Raw genomic sequence first — 17,819 nt, forward strand, 5'->3', positions numbered from 1 at the left:
CATTCTTTTTCACTCAATTTGTTGTGCCCTCTATTATTGCATTTATCTCCAACTCATAATCACTATCCTCACTATCCTCTCTTTCATTCTCTTGTGTGGTTTGGTTATGCTATATAATGAGATAATTATTGCATCTTCTAACCCTTCAACCTTTGGAAGAAAGATTGTGAGAGCTAAAATTACCAACACTAGAACTTATAGACATTTGTGTGTATTTTCCTTTTTTCGAATGAGACTGTAAATGAAGATCTATAAATTCTAGATAATATGCTATAACAAATCCCTCAAGAATGTATTCTAGAAAAGAACCAAGCCTTTCTTTTATATGAAATAAGCTTACATCAACGGTTTTTTTTTTTTTTTCCTTTCAGACGGTTATATGGATTTATATAGAATCTTATTTCAAATTTAATAATTTTTTAATTTTGACAAACCTGACATTTACTAGCCAGAAAGCACAGAGTACAGATTTAAGGAAGTGACAAGAATATTTTTTCTGCAAACATCTTATTTTATTATCTAACAGATATCCTTATTATAGCTATTTAAATTGTTAGAACAAGAAGTGTCCTTTAGAACATTTTTATCTATATAATATGTAAAGAATTATGAAATTATTATTTTTGCCATAACCTTAATATTTTAAAGTTTTTTAATGTTTGTATTAAACTACATTTAAAACTTCAGCTCAACTCACGAGCTCAACTCTTCAACTCGTGAGCTCAAGTATGGCCCACACTCGGGAGCTTGTGCTTTCTCCCTATGACAAATTTTGGATTAATACTTTTGGGTTACTTGCCTATGAAGAGCTACTTGAAGGAGAAATATGGATTAAGCAGGGGATCAAGCTCATGCAAAAGTGGTATCTAATGGAGCATGCATTTCTTTTTAGTGGGTGAGTCCATCCCTTTAGACTCATCTAGTTTGCTCAGATTTTTTGCCTAAACAATGAGGACAAAATAATCACAATGAACTAGAAGGATCTCATGCCTAATCAATATGTCCTCTCTAACTATACATCCGGAAAGCAACTTTACCTACTTGAAGCTCGACTATTATGCTAGGCTTAAAGTGTTGTGTGCCATCATCGATGGGAGAACAGTTGCGTAAATGCCAGCATCAAGATAGCCCACCTATTGGAAGCTATTAAGACTGGATGGCAACTAAACATAGCTTATTTTGCCTACAATGGATTTGTGCCTGAAATGAAGAATGTTGCTTTATATGTATGCAAGGGAAGGCAAGTGAAAATGAGAGTATTAATCTTTTTGTGGCACATCTACAAGTATTACACTAGAGAATCCCATGCCTCACCTTGCCATTGAGCCACCATTTATAATATCTCCTCCAATGGAGCTAGTGAAGGATGTGGATATGGAGGAGAATCAGATTAAACTGAGGAAAATTCTTCCCTAAAAAAGAAACTCCCTCTAGATATGAAAATCCAAGCTGCAAGATGTTTAGGGCTCATTTTGCAAAAACCTAGTGGCCGAGTATGCTGCGGAAAAGCTAGACACATCAAGTACGGTGATAAAATGCCATGTCCAAATTAGGAAAAGAGTTGTGGCTCGTTTACGTCTACAAAGACAACTTCGATGCCAATACAAATCTTTCCAAGCATCAGGGAAGTGATGAGTACACAAATGGAAAACACTAAGCAAAAGATGGATGCCAAAGTTGTAGAAGAAATTCCACAACTTAGGCCATAAAGTCTGACACGCAATGTGTCTACAAATGTTGCAAAACCATTGGCTATAGATACAGCCAATGAGGTGAGTCTAGGCCAAGTAGATCACATCCAAGAAACTCAATGAGACAAAGAGGACAAGGCTAAAAAAGAGGGTTTATTTGAATTAGGAGCTTATCACTATGAAGACTAAGCTTAATAACTTGGAGTAGGATATGGAGAATCTAACTACCTAAGGACAAGCAATAGCTTTGTAATAGAGGAGTGATGAAGAGGTAAATGTTTTATTTTATATATCATCCCAGACAAAACAAAAGAATGAAGCCCACGCTCAATATTGAGTTCAAGTGTCTTTTGGCACCATGCACCAACTTTCACTATCCCAAGTATCTCTATGTATCCTTTAAAGATTCCTTTTGCCTTATATCACCACTCTAGACACACTAATCATTTGCATCACCCTCTACCACACTCCATATGGCACTAGTGGCTCTTACATATGTGGGGTATAGAGGCAAAGGTCCTTGAATGGCAACCACTATGGCATACTAATATGTGTTGCATCCTTATACTCTATAAAGGAAGGCAACTTTGTGCAGGCAGTTGAGTTGTATCTTTGCCTCAAAGATCTAGAATATTAGTATTCCCTAGATATAGAATATTGTGTACCCCTAAAGAATGTGCATGCCAGGTTTGCACACCCTTGCACTAGTTAAAATATTCATGCAAAATAAGTTTGCCTCACATGGCTTCCATGGCTTTTATCATCAGCCCACTGAAGTTTTGCATGTCATCATCCACTAAAAATTAGCCACCAATAGTACATGAAGTAAAGCCAAGGGAAAAGTGAGGCTTGAGTTACATGAGTTACATGCTCATCTGACATATCTTTGATAGGTATTTTAACTTGTGCATTGCATCCAATAGTGGCTGCAAAGCCTACATAGCTTTGTTGTGCTAGTGGGTGCATCAGGCTTTCTCCTCATGCTCTATCACTCCAATGGAGTGGACATACCTAATCGCAAAATGAGAACATTATTTTAACCTACTCCTGCCCATGAAACATTGTGTCAATTGTTATGCAAATTGGCTGCTCCACAATTTCCTCCACCCTCATGTCCATGAAGAGGACTAGGGGCTCCTAAAAATCTGCATTTAGGAGCATCCGAGCCTACAAAATGGCATGCACTCATTCCTCTACCATGGCATTAATGCTAGGGGAAGCTATTTCTAGTGGCCCCATTGTAACACACATGGTTTTAACCCTTCATCCTATAGTGATTTACTATAGGATAACCATGAAGTGGAACCTAAACCCTCTATATGCCACATGTCACATGCCATGTGCCACATGCCATGTGTCCCAAGGACAGTAGTGTGGAACCTGAGTTTTAGGGCCTTGGGCCATTGAACAAAAACACGGAGCCAAACTCCTAGTATGGAGCCAATGAGTGATGGCATTAGAGCACGGAACAACTCTCGAGCGTACACCCCAAGGGGTAAGGAGACAAGAGCATGGAGAAATTTGGAATAATCCTAGAGTATCCAGCATCCCAATGCCAGGACTCCATACCATTCTAGTTGGTGGAGTGTCGCATTAGGTCATTAGTATGTTGAAATACCACTAGACTTTATTTGGCTCCGTTTTGCATGCTAACTTGGGCTTAGACCCAAGCCAAACATAGAACGAAGATAGGCATGCAAGCAGGAGCTAGACTATGCCTCAGGTTGGTCAGCCATGCCCGACCTACCCACTATCCCTACTTTACATTTGAAACCCCCTATAGACCACCCCCCCCCCTTGAGGATCACACACTTTGGGCTTTCACCCCAAGCCACCCTTGAGATATAAAGTTCCTTACTAATGCTTGCACTGGCATAACACTTCCAGAATATGTCCAAGCTTCCCTTCAAGAGCTTGGGGATGGATGGCTTCTTAATGGCAGCTCAAGCTCCATGGATTTCAAGAACCAGCCAGGCCAATCATTTTTCTCGTGCCGCATGGCATATAGGTATATTGCAAAAAATTGACTTGCTTATTTAATCATGGCTCTTTTGTAGGTATTTAAATCATTGCCTAGGTGCTCCAATGTACACAACAAGTGTTTTTCTTAAGCTTTTAACTAGTGGGAAGAAGCTTGGCATGTATGAGCCAGAGTTCCATTGTCCCACTGCGCAAGAGTGAGAACTTTATCCCTGGTACTTTGGAGGCAAATGCCATTGTCACCTTTTGAGCTTGATCTCTACCTCAAGTGTCATCTAGGTTTGATGAGTAAAACTTCCTAGCAATAACTTATATTTCTACTTTATTGTAGAGGCACTTTTGGAGGGAGTCAAGACAGGGATGAGATTCATATTGAGTAGACCAAAGAGGAAAAAGTGGAGAACCCGGCTGAAAACTCTTCTACCCCATTTCATCCTATAGCAATTGCTTATTTTCCAGATCCTACTGCCACTGCTCATCTAGCCCCGACTACTTGAAATGTACGAAGGCAACTCCATAGTGAGAATGTCCAAGAGAGTAAAAACTTGATTTTCAATGATCTTGCTTATTGTAATTTAGTTGTAGATGTCAGAGAAACCAGCCAGCACTCTATATGCTAATGTACAAATGCATTGTTTCCATCCCTCCCCATTGCTACAGAGGATGACCTCCAAGAGTTATCTTCATCAACTTCACACAAACAGGTATGAAAACTTTAATAGTTCCTACTTTTGAACACTATTCTCTCTTTTTCCTACATGAAGTGTTGGCAACGTGGAAATAGTTATTAGGGACTACTTTCAGCTTTCCAATGATGTGAGCTGAGAGTCTTTTATGTTCCATAGATGGATACAGGATTGGGAATGAATAATACCTTCAACATTGACCTTGCATTCTTTGACTTGCCTGATGGGTTACCACCTTTACAAGGCAACACTCCATCCTAGAACATCCTTCAACTGGACTATATTTTTCAAGTGGTGGATGTGGCATTCAAGGTGTTTCGATATGAGGGCATTATGCTAGTCATTTTTCCCCATTCTTTATTTTAGGGAGGTCTTCTTGCAACAATGGCGGAGAATGATGACCCTAAATTGGTTGAAAAGGTTTGCATTTCCTTGTTTTTTATATGTTAGATTGATTGCCTCTTTTCATTGTAGGTTTTAGCATGGAACTACCATGCTCTCTACTGCTACTCTTGCCATCACAGTATTACATGAGCTGTTAAGCATGCAGGTTTGGCATTGCCAAGATATGATAGCTCAACAAACATCATCCCGAATGCCATTAATAAGGACCATTATATAGAGTTCCTTGGCTATTGACACCATTCACCAAAGGCCATGCAAATCCTCCTAGAGCTATTTTGTCCTCTTAAGAGGATTGTGCTTGATGCTACAACAAGTTTTGGTTTGATGGTGCTAGCAGCTAAAGAGACTAGCCGTGCAGTTTTTGCACTAGAGAAGAAGAGTGCATTTGAAGGTGCTCTTGGGACATTTCATAACAAGTGATAATAAAGTATAAATTTCTCATTATAGTAATTTTATCATGGTTGTGTATATTAAGTGGATTGATGACATAGGCTATAATTTGCCATATTATGCAAAAGCAATAGCACAAGCTCATATACAACAAGAGCCCACAGTTAGAGAACATAATACTATACTAACTCCTCCTTTTGTGGATGTGGATGCTGAGGAAGACTATATTTAGATTTTTTTTAATCAAATTTTCTAGTGGTATTATAGAGTTTCTTCTTTGACTCATGATATTTATTTTCTTATTGGACTTATAATATTTAGCTTTTTCTTGGACTGAAAATATGTCTTAAGTTTTGAATAGAATTGTTAGTTCGTTCCGAACCAATCATTTAAACATCAACTTTTATATTTGGTGGACTATATTGACTTTCATTTACTTGAGCTCAACTCAAAAACTACCCAACCCCCACCTTTGGACTATGTGACAATGCAAGTGGCTGCAAGGTGCTATGTCCTTCAAGTTTCCAGATCCCAGCTGTTGGAAGTCCACAACAAGGAAATCCAATATGGACACCACTCCTTACACTAAGATCTTGATACTGTGGTAGATGCCTGTGGGAACCACTAAGTGATTAGCAAATGTTTTGAGGATGATGTTTGTGTTGCCAGCCACTTCCAAGCCACTGGAGTGTGCCAAGTCAAGGGAGATGATGTTGCTCTAAGAACTAGAATTTATCACCAATCTGGACCTCTACAAAGAATGCTCTGGGATCATGAGTGGTTTGGGTGTTGATGATACATACACAATATTGAGGTTCCATAGGAAGTCTTGTGGACTTGGTAAAAGCCTTCAGTTGAGAAGTAAAACCAACTACACATCGCAAAAGCTCACAAAGTGTGATTAGGACTGGAGTGCTAGCAATTTGAGCGAGAACCTCTTGTGGGACCTGAGAAAGAGTGGAGGGCAACTAGAAGATCCCACTCTAAAAGGCTGGAGGTTGTCTTGGAGTTGGATCTGAAGTTGTGGCTAAGGATGTGGTAATGTTACAAATATCAAAGCATGAGGGAACTTGCACGCCATAAGAGATAGTGAAGTTCTAGAAACTAATGCTGGATTCTACTCACCATCAATGGGGCTGGAAGGGAAATTTTCTTGCATCCTCTAGTCACAGCAGCCACCTGATAACTATCCTCCATGATGTTGATTGTGCTGACATGCATGGATGTCTTTCTACAGCTCAATAAAGGGGTGTCTTCAAATCACTTTTTCTTTAGTTATTTCTAGTATCTGTCTGTTGGCTATGGAAGAGATGTATTATCTGTCAAAGGCTGTTGTTGAACATGTTGGACAGAAGGTGGCTGAAGCTTTGGGTGAAGCTTCCAACATTCCTCCATGTTGTGTGTTGTAACATCACAATGCAAGTAGTACCAGGAATGAGGATGGTTTCTCAGTCTCTCAGCCTACTGTAAGCAACATGCTCTAAGTTCCTCAAGTAACTTCTCTTGCATTTATTTCTGCTACTGGATGATCTCCTTATATCCTGCGAGCTCCAACAATGCCTTCTTTGTCACCAAGGGAACTTTATCATCACTGTGTAGAGTTGGAGAAGAACAGAACATGGTAGCACATGAGCTCTCATCTGAGGGTGGGAGGAAAGGCTCTTCTGCCCTAGAAATCCCGAGCTCTTGGAGAAGAGTCTCTACTGCAGCAAATGCTTTATGACACGTTTGAAACTCTTGCTTAAGCATCTTGCGTTGGAGATTTCTCTTGAGGCCAGAGGTGAATGTATGGATGCCATAAGATTTATTTGTGATCCTTACGTAGGACACACTCCTTCCAATAAGACTTGAACCACATCACATACTCTGGCACAGATTCGCATGCTCCTTGAAAGTGAACAAGTCCATGAGTAAGTGATTCACTTATCACTATTGATCAAAGTGACCTTGGAAAGATGTTTTGAATGTGGAGTAATTAGCCATGTCCACCTCCAAAAGAGTTTCTGCCCACTTTGCTACTCAGCCTGTGAGCAATCATGAGAAGTCATAGAGCTTGTGATTGATGTCATTCAACACACAATATTGCTAGAAGTGAGTGACATGTATCTTGGTGGAGATGTTGCCATTGCCAAAGAAGTATAGCAAGTTGGTGCCTCACTGTAGAATGTGGATTTGTGTAGGAAGAGCCATAGTTGGTAGACTCTTTGACTCAGTATCTATGGTTAATAATGAATCCTCCTCACCAGAAAAAGTAGTATAATAATCTAGCTTGTGTCCAATTCATATGAGAAGAAAATACCCAAATGGGATAGCCCTAAATAAAAGAGTATCCTAATGAAGATTTTCCTAACCAAAATCATTGTCAGCTCCCACAAATGCCAATTCCTTATAAAGAAAAAATAAATCTAGCAAAACAAAAAGAGGAAAAGACATAAAAGATGTTATGGAAACCACTTGGTAGGATGTGGATACATGATTTCACTCAAAAAAAAATGGAGAAAAAAAAAAAAAACAAAATCAAACTCCAACACTCAAAACAAATTGCTTTAAGAGAAATACATTTTCATTGAAATCTCTTGACTTTGCCCACTAAATTAAGTGTGGATGGACTTATTGGAAAGACTAAACTCAAATAAAAAAACAACAAAAAGTATGAGCTAAAACACTAAAATGCCTAAGAAAAATCGAATCAAACATTAAATTCTAAGCAAAGAGAAAGAGAATAAAAGAAAATGCCCTCCCTAGTACAAGAAACACTCATTTCTGGCATTAGTGGATGGCAATAGTATGGCTGTGATAATCTCCATGTATCAAGCTAAAATATTGCTATCTTAAGTTGTGAAGTGTTGCAAGTGAAAAATTGCTACCTCTCGTGGCCTAGAGTGAATTGACTGCCAGGAAAGGACTCACCAGAAATTTTGTCTCTAGATTTATATGCCCAGAAAATAAATTCCTAAATCAGTCTCAAAATCACAAACTTAAAGCATTAGAAATTGCCATGAAAACAAAAGAGTGCAATGGACAATAAGGCACTCTTTAGTTTGTTGGAAAGAGGACACCAAAATGCACTAACCTAAAGAAAAAAAAAACCAAAATTGATATTTTAATCATGCAAAAAACCAAGTAGAAAGAGGATAATATGGAAAACTAATGCAAGAACATGAAAACCTTTGAGTCATGGAAGTAAAAACCCTTAGCAGTCCTAGCGCTTCTAAAAACATGAAACTAACCACTATACCTTAAGATCTTTCTCAATTTCTCAAGAGAACTTTCCAATCTTTTAAAAAAATTAGTCTAGCTCGTCATGATTGTTGAGGCATTTTTCAACCCCAACCACAACTTCATCCCTCACACACACACTCACAAACTCACAGTTCCAAACTCAAGCCAAGCTCAAGCTCAAGAGAAAACTCAAGCCTCTCATAGGCTTACATACAAGAATGAAAGATTATTTTAAGGTCTCTCAAGCCAGAACCTAAACTGTGACGCGAGGAGAAAGCAGTGAACCACAACAGTATGAAACTTCCCCAATGATGGCAGCTGGATCCAAGGGCTTCTTCCCTATTGTCATCATCCATAGACCATGCTGGTCCATGTATAATTCAAATTTGGTCTTCCAGGTATGCCAGTTCTTCCCATTGAATTGGAGCGGCATCCACTGCCACGTGACATCAACTAAATTGGAAGCCAATGCAGAATCTGCCCAATTGTCCCAAATGCTATCAAGTCTCAAAGGATTGCTCAGATCCCTTTCCCATTCGCTCTACCTCAGACTCATAGCTCTGTATACTATGACGAACTGCTGACCTAGGATCCCACATGGTGCTGATGTGGAGAGCAAGGATTCGCATGTTGTAAAAGACAGGTCCGATCCCCTGGAAGTGGTACAAGCCATAGTCTCCAAGGAGGATGTAGCAAATATTGCTCTTTGGCAAGAAGTGAGCTTGAGATGACAACCGCTGGCACAGTTCCCCGTTTCATGAAGAGGTTTGGTCCATACTGCTTGGACAGGGCATGCAATGAGAGGAAGGGAATTCCTGCGAGATGAAGGAGGGGCAATCCCCAGGGAGATGGAGGCAGCTTAAGGTGCAGCAAATATTTCCTTAAGGCAAGGAGAGTCCCCACAATCGTGAATGTCAAATTTGTGAAGATTTGAGAAGCAACTAGCCCTTGGCATTTTATGCTTGCTTCTTTGAGACTTGCTTGAGAATTCTAGTCAACCACAACTTTGACGAGCGCCACACTTGAATTGACTTGATCTTGATGCAACAATCTTTCAAGTCACTATAGATGGACTCATTGGCTCCCAACGAAAAACGTTGCTGGTTCTTGTTTCTGTTGTTTCAGTGAAAGACGGCCAAACTTGACAAGCAATATAAAAGTTTAATTATATAGCTTTTGGGACTCTTGAAGAAACAACAACCTCAAGTGGTGTTTCCAACCAGAGAACAGTCCCACTTTGTTCCTTGAGCTCGTAACAATCCATGCCTTTGCCAGGAACAAAGCTCCAGTCGAAAGAGTGAATCAAGTTAAACAATAGCAATTGAGCAGTCTTCAATCCCAGTGACATCCCCGGACACATTCTTCGGCCCGCACCAAATGGAAGCAGCTCAAAGTCCTGGCCTTTTACGTCAATCGAGTTCCCAAGGAACCTTTCCGGCTTGAATTTCAATGCATCCTCCCATACTGCCGGATCTCTTCCAATTGCATAACCATTGACAAATGTGGAAGTTCCTTTGAGAATGTCATAGCCAGCAACCTTGCACGCTCATGTGAATCAGCAGCGGAGCTGGAGGATGAATGCGAAACGCTTCCTTGACGATTGCCTGAAGGTACTCCAGTTTGTCAAAGTCGCTCTCCGCAACAAGGCATTCCTTTCCAACAACGGTGTCAATCTCTTCCTGGGCCTTTTGAAGAATAAGTGGATTGTGCATGAGTTCCAACAGCGTCCATTCAATCAAACTAGCGCTGGTATCTCCTCCAGATAAAAGCTCCTGCATAATTCGAGATTAGCCAACATTTCTATAAGATAAGCGTTGACTTTGTTACCGTGACAATAGCTTTGACCGATAACGTTGACTTTGTTCCTCTCCCCGGGCTCCTTCGCTTTTCAAGCTTTGCAGCATGGTATCCATGAAATCTTTGGGCTGCGAGGTATTGGACTCGAGCCTAGCCTTGTGGGCATCTAAAATTCTCTGCAAGAACTTGTCTTGTCTCGCATGTATCCTCTTCATCTCTGGGATCTTCCAGTCAATCCGTCTCATGAACGCCGGTACGAACTCACTGATGTGGAATTGAAGCATCTGCTCGGTGATTTCAAACACAATGTGCTTGAAATCCTCGGCCTCACTGCTCATCTCAGCCTCATGCTCACCATACTCGAAGAAACGCTTGCTCATCAGGATCTGCATGACAACATTGAAGACATGTTGTCAGGAGGTGCTCATGTTGATTGGCTTCTGAAAGTCAGCCGCATTCACAAGCTCAGACAAGACGCCACGCATTTCTCTCGTTCGCACCCCTTGAAACGATTCAATGCGCTTGACAGTAAAGAGCTCTGTAGCGCAAAGCTTCCTCATTCTTTTCCAGTAGTCGCCATACGGAACAAAACCAATGTCTCGGAAGTTGTAGAAGTTGTACTCCCCCATGATCAAGTATGGCCTCGAGGCAAAATTTGCATCCTGGATCTTTAGTACCTCTTTCACTAGCTCCGGACTGGAGATCACCACAGCTGGTACCATTCCCAGGCGTAAAAACACAATCGGTCCATACTTTGTGGAGAGTGCCTGGAATGAAAGGTGTAGCATTCTTCCCAAGAGATGCAAGTGACCGATAAGAGGTAGCCCCATGGAGATGGAGGCAAATTAAGCCGCCATGAAGAGAAGAGTGATCAACAAAACAACTGCGTATTGAGCAAACTCCATTACTGATTCAAAGTATCAAACGTGACAGCCTGAAAGAAGGATGGATCGATGATCTATCGATATAAACATTGGTTGCATCTAACAGTCCATGTGAGTGGCTTTGACTTGATATTTCAACACGTATGTTCTTATTTTCTTGCTAAACTATTGCTTAAAACTTAGTGGTCCAAGTTTGACGATTTTATGCAATTATTGATCAAGATATTTTATGGAGCCGGCAATGTAGAAAAGCAACTTATATCGGTCTCATGCTTGTAAACAATATATGAATGAAGGAATATGTTGAAATGTTCAAGTGTAGTCAGTTTCTTGGAAGACTTGGATTCTAAGGTTCTAGTCTCCTAAGAAATAAGACTGAGCATAGAATAACGCTGCCATACCCAAGCACCCCACTTCCAGCGTGAGGAATGGCTCGGCTGGGTGAACTACATACATGACAAAGTGTTCGGTGATCATCCGAATTGCGTCAAAAAATTTAACACTCAAGCATTCTCAGTTTGCAAGAATTAGAATGACAAATAGCCATGCATATGAAACATTGATTTTCACTTCGTCCGTAGCTAGTTTACAAAAGGCCACACTACTAAGAGAAAAATAGATGGAAGTACATCGATTTTCATATCAGGTTTAATAAATTTTGGATCTGGTTGAGTTTGTTTGAACTTGCCACCACATTGCAACTTTTCGGGTCCGACACGATGATGGTGCGCTTTGGATCCAGAATCCAAGTCCCACGAAACGTGCCTCCACTCAGTAGGTTATCCACGCCATGGTAGTGGCTGCTCGCATACACCAGATTCGCTGGGATTGCGCAGGAGAGAACATCCAGGAACTTCAGGAAATCTTTCTTCCCATTCCGGGACGCATTCGCGGCAAGGATATCGCGGTAAAAGATGAATTCGTCTTCCTTGTCCTGGATCATCCTCCACGTAGTGTTCACGGCGTCCTGAAACGTCTGCACGCTCTGATCGGTGAGCAGCACCGCCGGAAGATTGTTAAACTTATTCTTGTAAAACTCCTTGAGAAACGAGAAGACGTCGTTCACCATCCACATATGATCGAGCATAGCGTTCTGAGCACTGATGTAATCCAGGGATTCAACATCCTCATCGTCAAATAAAGCACCCATTGAAGACGTTCTTCCTCCGGTCTAGAGCTTGTAGTCCTGCGTCAAGTCGTCACTCAAGATGCTTCTTGCCCAGCCCTGAACAGTGGAAACCGTGAGCTTGAACAGCTCCGGCTTCAACAGAGACCTCAAATCCTTCATCAGATCGTGGCACGCTCGATAGGCAAGAATATCCGGAACTTCCGCGAGCGATGCGGTTCCATAGCAGAGGCTATGAACAGTGTCGATATACGATGACGCGAGAGCTCCAGCAACCTCGTTGTCATCAAATGGATCGTCCAGGAAAGCAGTGAGCCAGGGAAACTTCGCCTGCTTCGCTTCGAATAACTATTGACGGTTCAAGCCTTGAGACTGGTTGTTGCTCAGCGGTTTATAAAATGATATCAATGTGGCGTAATTCCTAATCAATCGACATGGAGTTTCTAGCGTGCGCGATTGCTCTTGTGTTCTTCATCTATGTTCTTGTATGGGGAATTCCAGGTGGAGGGCACCGCCGTCTCAACTTGCCAGTATCACCCAGTGGGTCTCTTCCATTGATCGGACACCTCCACCTCTTTGGGAGGAAACCCCATCTCTCTCTCCTTGCACTGTCCAACAAGTATGGACCGATCTTCTCTCTCCGGCTGGGAATGGTGCCATCCGTGGTGGTCGCGAGCGCCCATCTGGCCAAGGAGCTCTTCAAAACCCAGGACGTTACATTCTCTTCCAGGCCGTATTTCATGCCAGGGGAGTATAGCTTCTACAACTTCCTTGACATGGGATTTGCGCCTTACGGCGATTACTGGAAGAACATGCGGAAGCTGTGTGCCACGGAGCTCTTCACAATCAGGCGCATCGATTCTTTCTTGTGGGTACGAACAGAGGAGCTCCGTGAGATGCTATCCGCGCTCTTGGATTCTTCTCTGGATTGCAAGCCCGTCAACATGAGAGACATGGTCACGACATGCCTGTTCAATGTGGTCACCCGGATCTTGATGAGCAAGAGGTTCTACACGTTTGTGGGAGATGAGGCAACGATGGATGACGATGCCCGGGAGTTTAAGAGCCTCCTGCTGTCCATCACAGACCAGGCGCTCGATTTTCACATCAGCGAGTTTGTCCCGCCGTGGCTTAGAGGCATCGACTGGAAGATCCCGCGGCTCAAGAAGCTGCAGGCAAAGATTGATAGTTTCTTGCAGAAGATAGTCGACGAGCACAAGCTTGGTGTCGATAGCGGCAAGGAGGACTTTATGCACATCATGCTCGAGTACCTCAAGGATGAACCATATTGCGAGGACAGTGTCAAGGCCAATAGCATGGTAAGTTCTTCCTCTCGTGATTTGATGTCTCTTAACTATATCCTCGAATGTGCCAGGAGCTTATATCTGGTGGAACAGACACAAGTGCCGCCGTGATCGAGTGGGCGATCCTGGAGCTTCTTCACCACCCGGAGATGCTACGAAAAGCTCAAGAGGAGATGGACGTGGTGGTGGGGAATTCTCGCCTGGTCGGAGAAGCCGACATTGCGCAGCTCCAGTATATGCAAGCAGTGATCAAGGAAACCTTCCGCCTCCATCCTCCAATTCCTCTTCTACCTCGCATGGCATCTCACGACTGCAAGCTGGGAGGATTTGATGTTCCAAAGGGCGCAACCACGTTCTTGCACGTCTACGCCATTGGAAGGGATCCAGCCGTGTGGGACGAACCATTGAAGTTCATGCCGGAGAGGTTCTTGGGGAATTCCTTGGATGTCAAGGGCCAGGACTATGAGCTGCTTCCATTTGGCTCTGGTCGCAGGGGTTGTCCGGGGATGATACTGGGATTACGAACGGTGCAGCTTCTGGTATCCAACTTGATTCACAGCTTCGATTGGAGCTTTGCGGGGGAGAGGGGAGGAGAAGCATTTCCTCTGGAAGAACGAGATACTGCTGGGACTGTTATTTGGACCAAGACTCCGCTCCAAGTCGTGGCCACTCCAAGACTTAGGAAGGAGGTACTGCTAGGCTGATTGCGATTTCATGAAATGGGCTTGCAAATATGTCCTCGTTATTTAAAAATTTCTTTTCATAAACTGTTTATACACGGTGTCGTGTGCATGAAACCAAAAGGTATAATAAGCATGCTGTACTGATGAGTGAGGCTGCAACAGAACTCCTCCCAATCGTCTCTACTGTCGTTGTGGTCACCCTGCTTCATTGCGAAGTAAACTGACCATTGAATGTACAAGGTAAGAGTGGGAAGTTTTTTTGTACAGCTTTTCTCTGAGAAAATGTTTCAAACTGAAAGAGCCAATGCAATGTCAAGTCAAAAAAAGTTTTAAATGAAAGGTCAAAAATAAACTTTGAAATTAAAAACAAATGTAACTCTAAAGGATCAGCTAAAATTCCACAGTTCTCAGCTATGGCATGAGGGGTTGTTAGGTGCCAGCTTTGACTCTGTCAACATGAGTCAAAAGGAAAGGTTAACCTACCCTAGGGCTCATAGTGGAGCAGTAGCACAGTGGGTCAAGGGTGGCTGAGTGGAAGGAATTTCAAAAGGAGGTGTAGCATAGTTTATAGTGTTGGAATTTAACATTTGTATTAGTTGTTGGTTGACTAAAATGAATATTAGAATTCTATTGTTGATGGTGGTGCTGATGATGCTGTCAATAAAACTATGAAAGTTTAGACCATTCAAGATATTGTTTATGAGATATGAACCTTTAATCAAATTTGGCAAGAGATGTAAGATGAAATGTATGGCATGATAGATACTATGTGTAAGTGTGTTAGGGCATTCGAGGCTAAATATGGTGGTCCTCCAACTAAAACTTCTTTGGTGGACTTAAGATTCCAACTTTTTTTGGTGATGGTGATATGGATGAATGTCTGGCTTAGCTAACAAGTTCTTAGTTACCAAAGGAACTTCAAATGCAGAGGCTTTAGTGGCTATTCTAATGGTTTTGCATGATATAGGTCTTTTATGGTGGAATTAGCTTATATTTTGAATAAAAAACCATTAATGTCTACCATAAATGAGTTTAAAGCTGCTTTTTGTTTATGTTTTGCCCCTCACTATGATGTGGAGAATTGTCGCGAATGTGACTTCGGGTATCAAAAGATACTTGTCGACCGGTCCTTACAGACACTCTTTCCTTACTGCCATGATGGCAGGAGATCGGTATAGTTGGATCCCTTTAGTAGCCCCTCTTGTGCTAGTGGAGTTAACTGGGCATTTCGAGTGTACTTAAACCGGACGGAATTCCTACGTGCTATTAGTTAAGCATACTTAGCCTAGTAAGGAGTTCCCGTCTCGTTATGTCTTGCACTTGCTAGTGACAAGAACCCTCGCGTATTGAGATTAGTCCCTCAATATCACTAGATGATAGCTTACCATATCTGCCAAACACCCTTGCTATCATGCCCTTTGTGTTAGTCTCATTTCGGTCCCAAATGCTATTTATAGAAAGTGTCTAGATTCGCTCATTTAGCATGTATACGGAATGTAAAGGTCGGCCTGAACACAATGGTGTTCGTCTCGTGTCCAAATTCGCAATCTAGTGCCATTCCATATTTAGTAAGTTTTGAGCTTGTCCCAAAGACTAACTCCTGGTACTAAGGGAAGCTTGGGGTGAAAGCCCAAAGTGTGTGTTCCTCAAGGGCGGGGGGGGCCTGTGGGGGGTTCCAAATGTATAGTAGGGATAGTGGTTGGAATGCATGTTCGACCACCTGAGACATTAGTTTGGCTCCCGCTGGGATGTGTCGCTCCTTGTTCTGCGTCCGGCTTGGGTCTAAGCCCAAGCTCCATGCCGCTCTAGTTGGTGGAGTACCCTCCTCCTCGCGTTAGGCCATCGGTATGCCAAAATTGTGCCAGACTCCGTCTGACACCATTTTGCGTGCAAGTGCTGGATACGGGGAGCTAGTGCTCGTGGGATTGTACCGGACCCTCGTTTCGTAGCGCAACGGGCTTGGAGTTTGGCTCCTAATTCAGGTGTGCTACATTTGGTATCAGAGGAATTGTCTCAGCGATTCCTATCTAACTTTTGTCGGATTTTCTGACTCAAGTTGCATACGCAGAAACTTTTCTAGTAAATCTGAAGCGACCTGTGTAGGATTAGTTGGATTGCACCATTCGGTAAGAATGTTGTATGCATGTTCAGTTACTGATAGAGGCATGCATACAGCTAGCAGGATGGTGAAGAGGAACCATGCTGATGACGCTGAAACCTCTAGACGGGCAAATCGAGAGGAGGAAACTCCTACTAGAGATGCTACGGAAGAGGTAGAGGCTGAGTCAGAAGAGGAAGAGCCAGATGCTGCGGCACTACAGCGTACAGCTCAGGAAGTCGAGATTGAGAATTTGCGAAGGGAGATTCGCAAATTGAAGAAGGAGAACAACAAGAGGAAGAAAGAAGCTGAGGCAGCTAAACCAGTTAAGCCTAAGCAACCGGACTCCTCCTCAAGTTCCGAGGACGATGAAGTTCTGCAGCAGCCCCCAGTTGCACGAATTTCAAAGTTCAAGCCCCCGAAACCACCCAACTTCAGAGGCATGCGGGACTATCAGGTTTTGGAAGACTGGGTCTACGATATGGAAAATTATTTCATAGCAGCAAACGTAGATGATCGTACAAAAGTTGTGTGTGCACAATCCTTTCTCACCGATCATGCCAAAACTTGGTGGCGCCAGGTGTGTGCTGAAAAAGGGCAGACTAGAAGTTGGGTCTCTATCCATAAGGAATACTTGCCGGATGATCTTGGTCTAAGACTTTGCGCGGAGCTGCAGCGGTTAAAGCAGCGAGGGGATCTCATGCATTACGTTAATGTGTTTGCTCAGAAGCGTATTATGATTGCAAATATGAGTGATGAAGGTGCTCGGAGTTATTTCCTGGAGGGTTTAAGTTCACTTTCTCGTAATGAGATTTTGAAGTTTAAGCCAAAGACGTATCTGGAGTGTAAGGAGGCAGCACAGCAAGTTGCCTTTAGTCACTCGCTCATGGAACAATATCAGCAATCGTATGCTGGTAACTCGGATAAGAATAAGAATTCTAGGAATAAACAAGGTGATCGGAAACAGAGGGTGGAAGGCAGGTTCCGCTCTGGAGGCTCACAAGCAACGGTTAACAAAGGTGGTGGTGGTTGGAGACCACCAGCAGCTTCTTCTGGTCCTAGGCCCTCTGTTCCTCCTCCTGGTGGGTACAAGCCGTAGCAACCTGCAAAACCTGCTCTTAGTGAAATGGGTAGTGTGGGTCATTGCTTCCATTGTGGAGAGTCGGGATATAGATCCTCGGAATGTCCCAACAAGCATAAGACAAGGTCTCAAGTTAATGTCAGCTTCACATTGCTGATCTATCGAAACCTTACGAGGTGACATGTGATGCGAGTGGTTATGCATTGGGAGGAGTTCTCATACAAGAGGGACAGCCTATTGCATATGAGAGTTGAACTTTAAATTCCGTGGAGCAACACTATTCCACATATAAGCAAGAGTTACTCTCTATTGTTCATGCTTTGCGGACATGGCGGCACTATCTTTATGGTACAGTGTTCGTGGTGTTGACAGATCACAAACCACTTGTGTATCTTTTCACACAGAAGGAGTTGAACACTCGGCAAGCTCGTCGAATGGTCAAACTTATGGAGTTTGGGGAGTTTCCTATTGA

General features: G+C 42.6%; 4 protein-coding genes across 4 annotated transcripts; 1 reads left to right on the forward strand and 3 right to left on the reverse strand.

Moving 5' to 3' along the window:
- Nucleotides 1–9,672: 9,672 nt before the first annotated feature.
- LOC112340492 (flavonoid 3',5'-hydroxylase 1-like) lies at nucleotides 9,673–11,030 on the reverse strand. The gene is made up of 2 exons (XM_024686952.1): nucleotides 10,202–11,030; nucleotides 9,673–10,146 (listed from the first exon to the last, which is right to left on the reverse strand). The coding sequence occupies exons 1-2, from the start codon at nucleotides 10,561–10,563 to the stop codon at nucleotides 10,110–10,112; spliced, it is 399 nt and encodes a 132-aa protein (XP_024542720.1). The 5' UTR covers nucleotides 10,564–11,030; the 3' UTR covers nucleotides 9,673–10,109.
- LOC9634532 (cytochrome P450 71B11) lies at nucleotides 10,585–11,001 on the reverse strand. Its single transcript, XM_024686887.1, has one exon. The coding sequence runs from the start codon at nucleotides 10,999–11,001 to the stop codon at nucleotides 10,585–10,587; it is 417 nt and encodes a 138-aa protein (XP_024542655.1).
- Nucleotides 11,031–11,409: 379 nt separating the features above from the next.
- On the reverse strand, nucleotides 11,410–12,205 carry LOC9634865 ((E)-2-epi-beta-caryophyllene synthase-like). Its single transcript, XM_024686889.1, has 2 exons — nucleotides 11,740–12,205; nucleotides 11,410–11,501 (listed from the first exon to the last, which is right to left on the reverse strand). The coding sequence occupies exons 1-2, from the start codon at nucleotides 12,203–12,205 to the stop codon at nucleotides 11,410–11,412; spliced, it is 558 nt and encodes a 185-aa protein (XP_024542657.1).
- A 410-nt stretch (nucleotides 12,206–12,615) lies between these two features.
- On the forward strand, nucleotides 12,616–14,257 carry LOC9634866 (flavonoid 3'-monooxygenase). Its single transcript, XM_002981866.2, has 2 exons — nucleotides 12,616–13,500; nucleotides 13,557–14,257. The coding sequence occupies exons 1-2, from the start codon at nucleotides 12,616–12,618 to the stop codon at nucleotides 14,187–14,189; spliced, it is 1,518 nt and encodes a 505-aa protein (XP_002981912.1). The 3' UTR covers nucleotides 14,190–14,257.
- Nucleotides 14,258–17,819: the final 3,562 nt, after the last annotated feature.

Source organism: Selaginella moellendorffii, unplaced genomic scaffold (assembly GCF_000143415.4).
Source record: "Selaginella moellendorffii unplaced genomic scaffold, v1.0 SELMOscaffold_51, whole genome shotgun sequence".
NCBI lineage: Eukaryota > Viridiplantae > Streptophyta > Lycopodiopsida > Selaginellales > Selaginellaceae > Selaginella > Selaginella moellendorffii.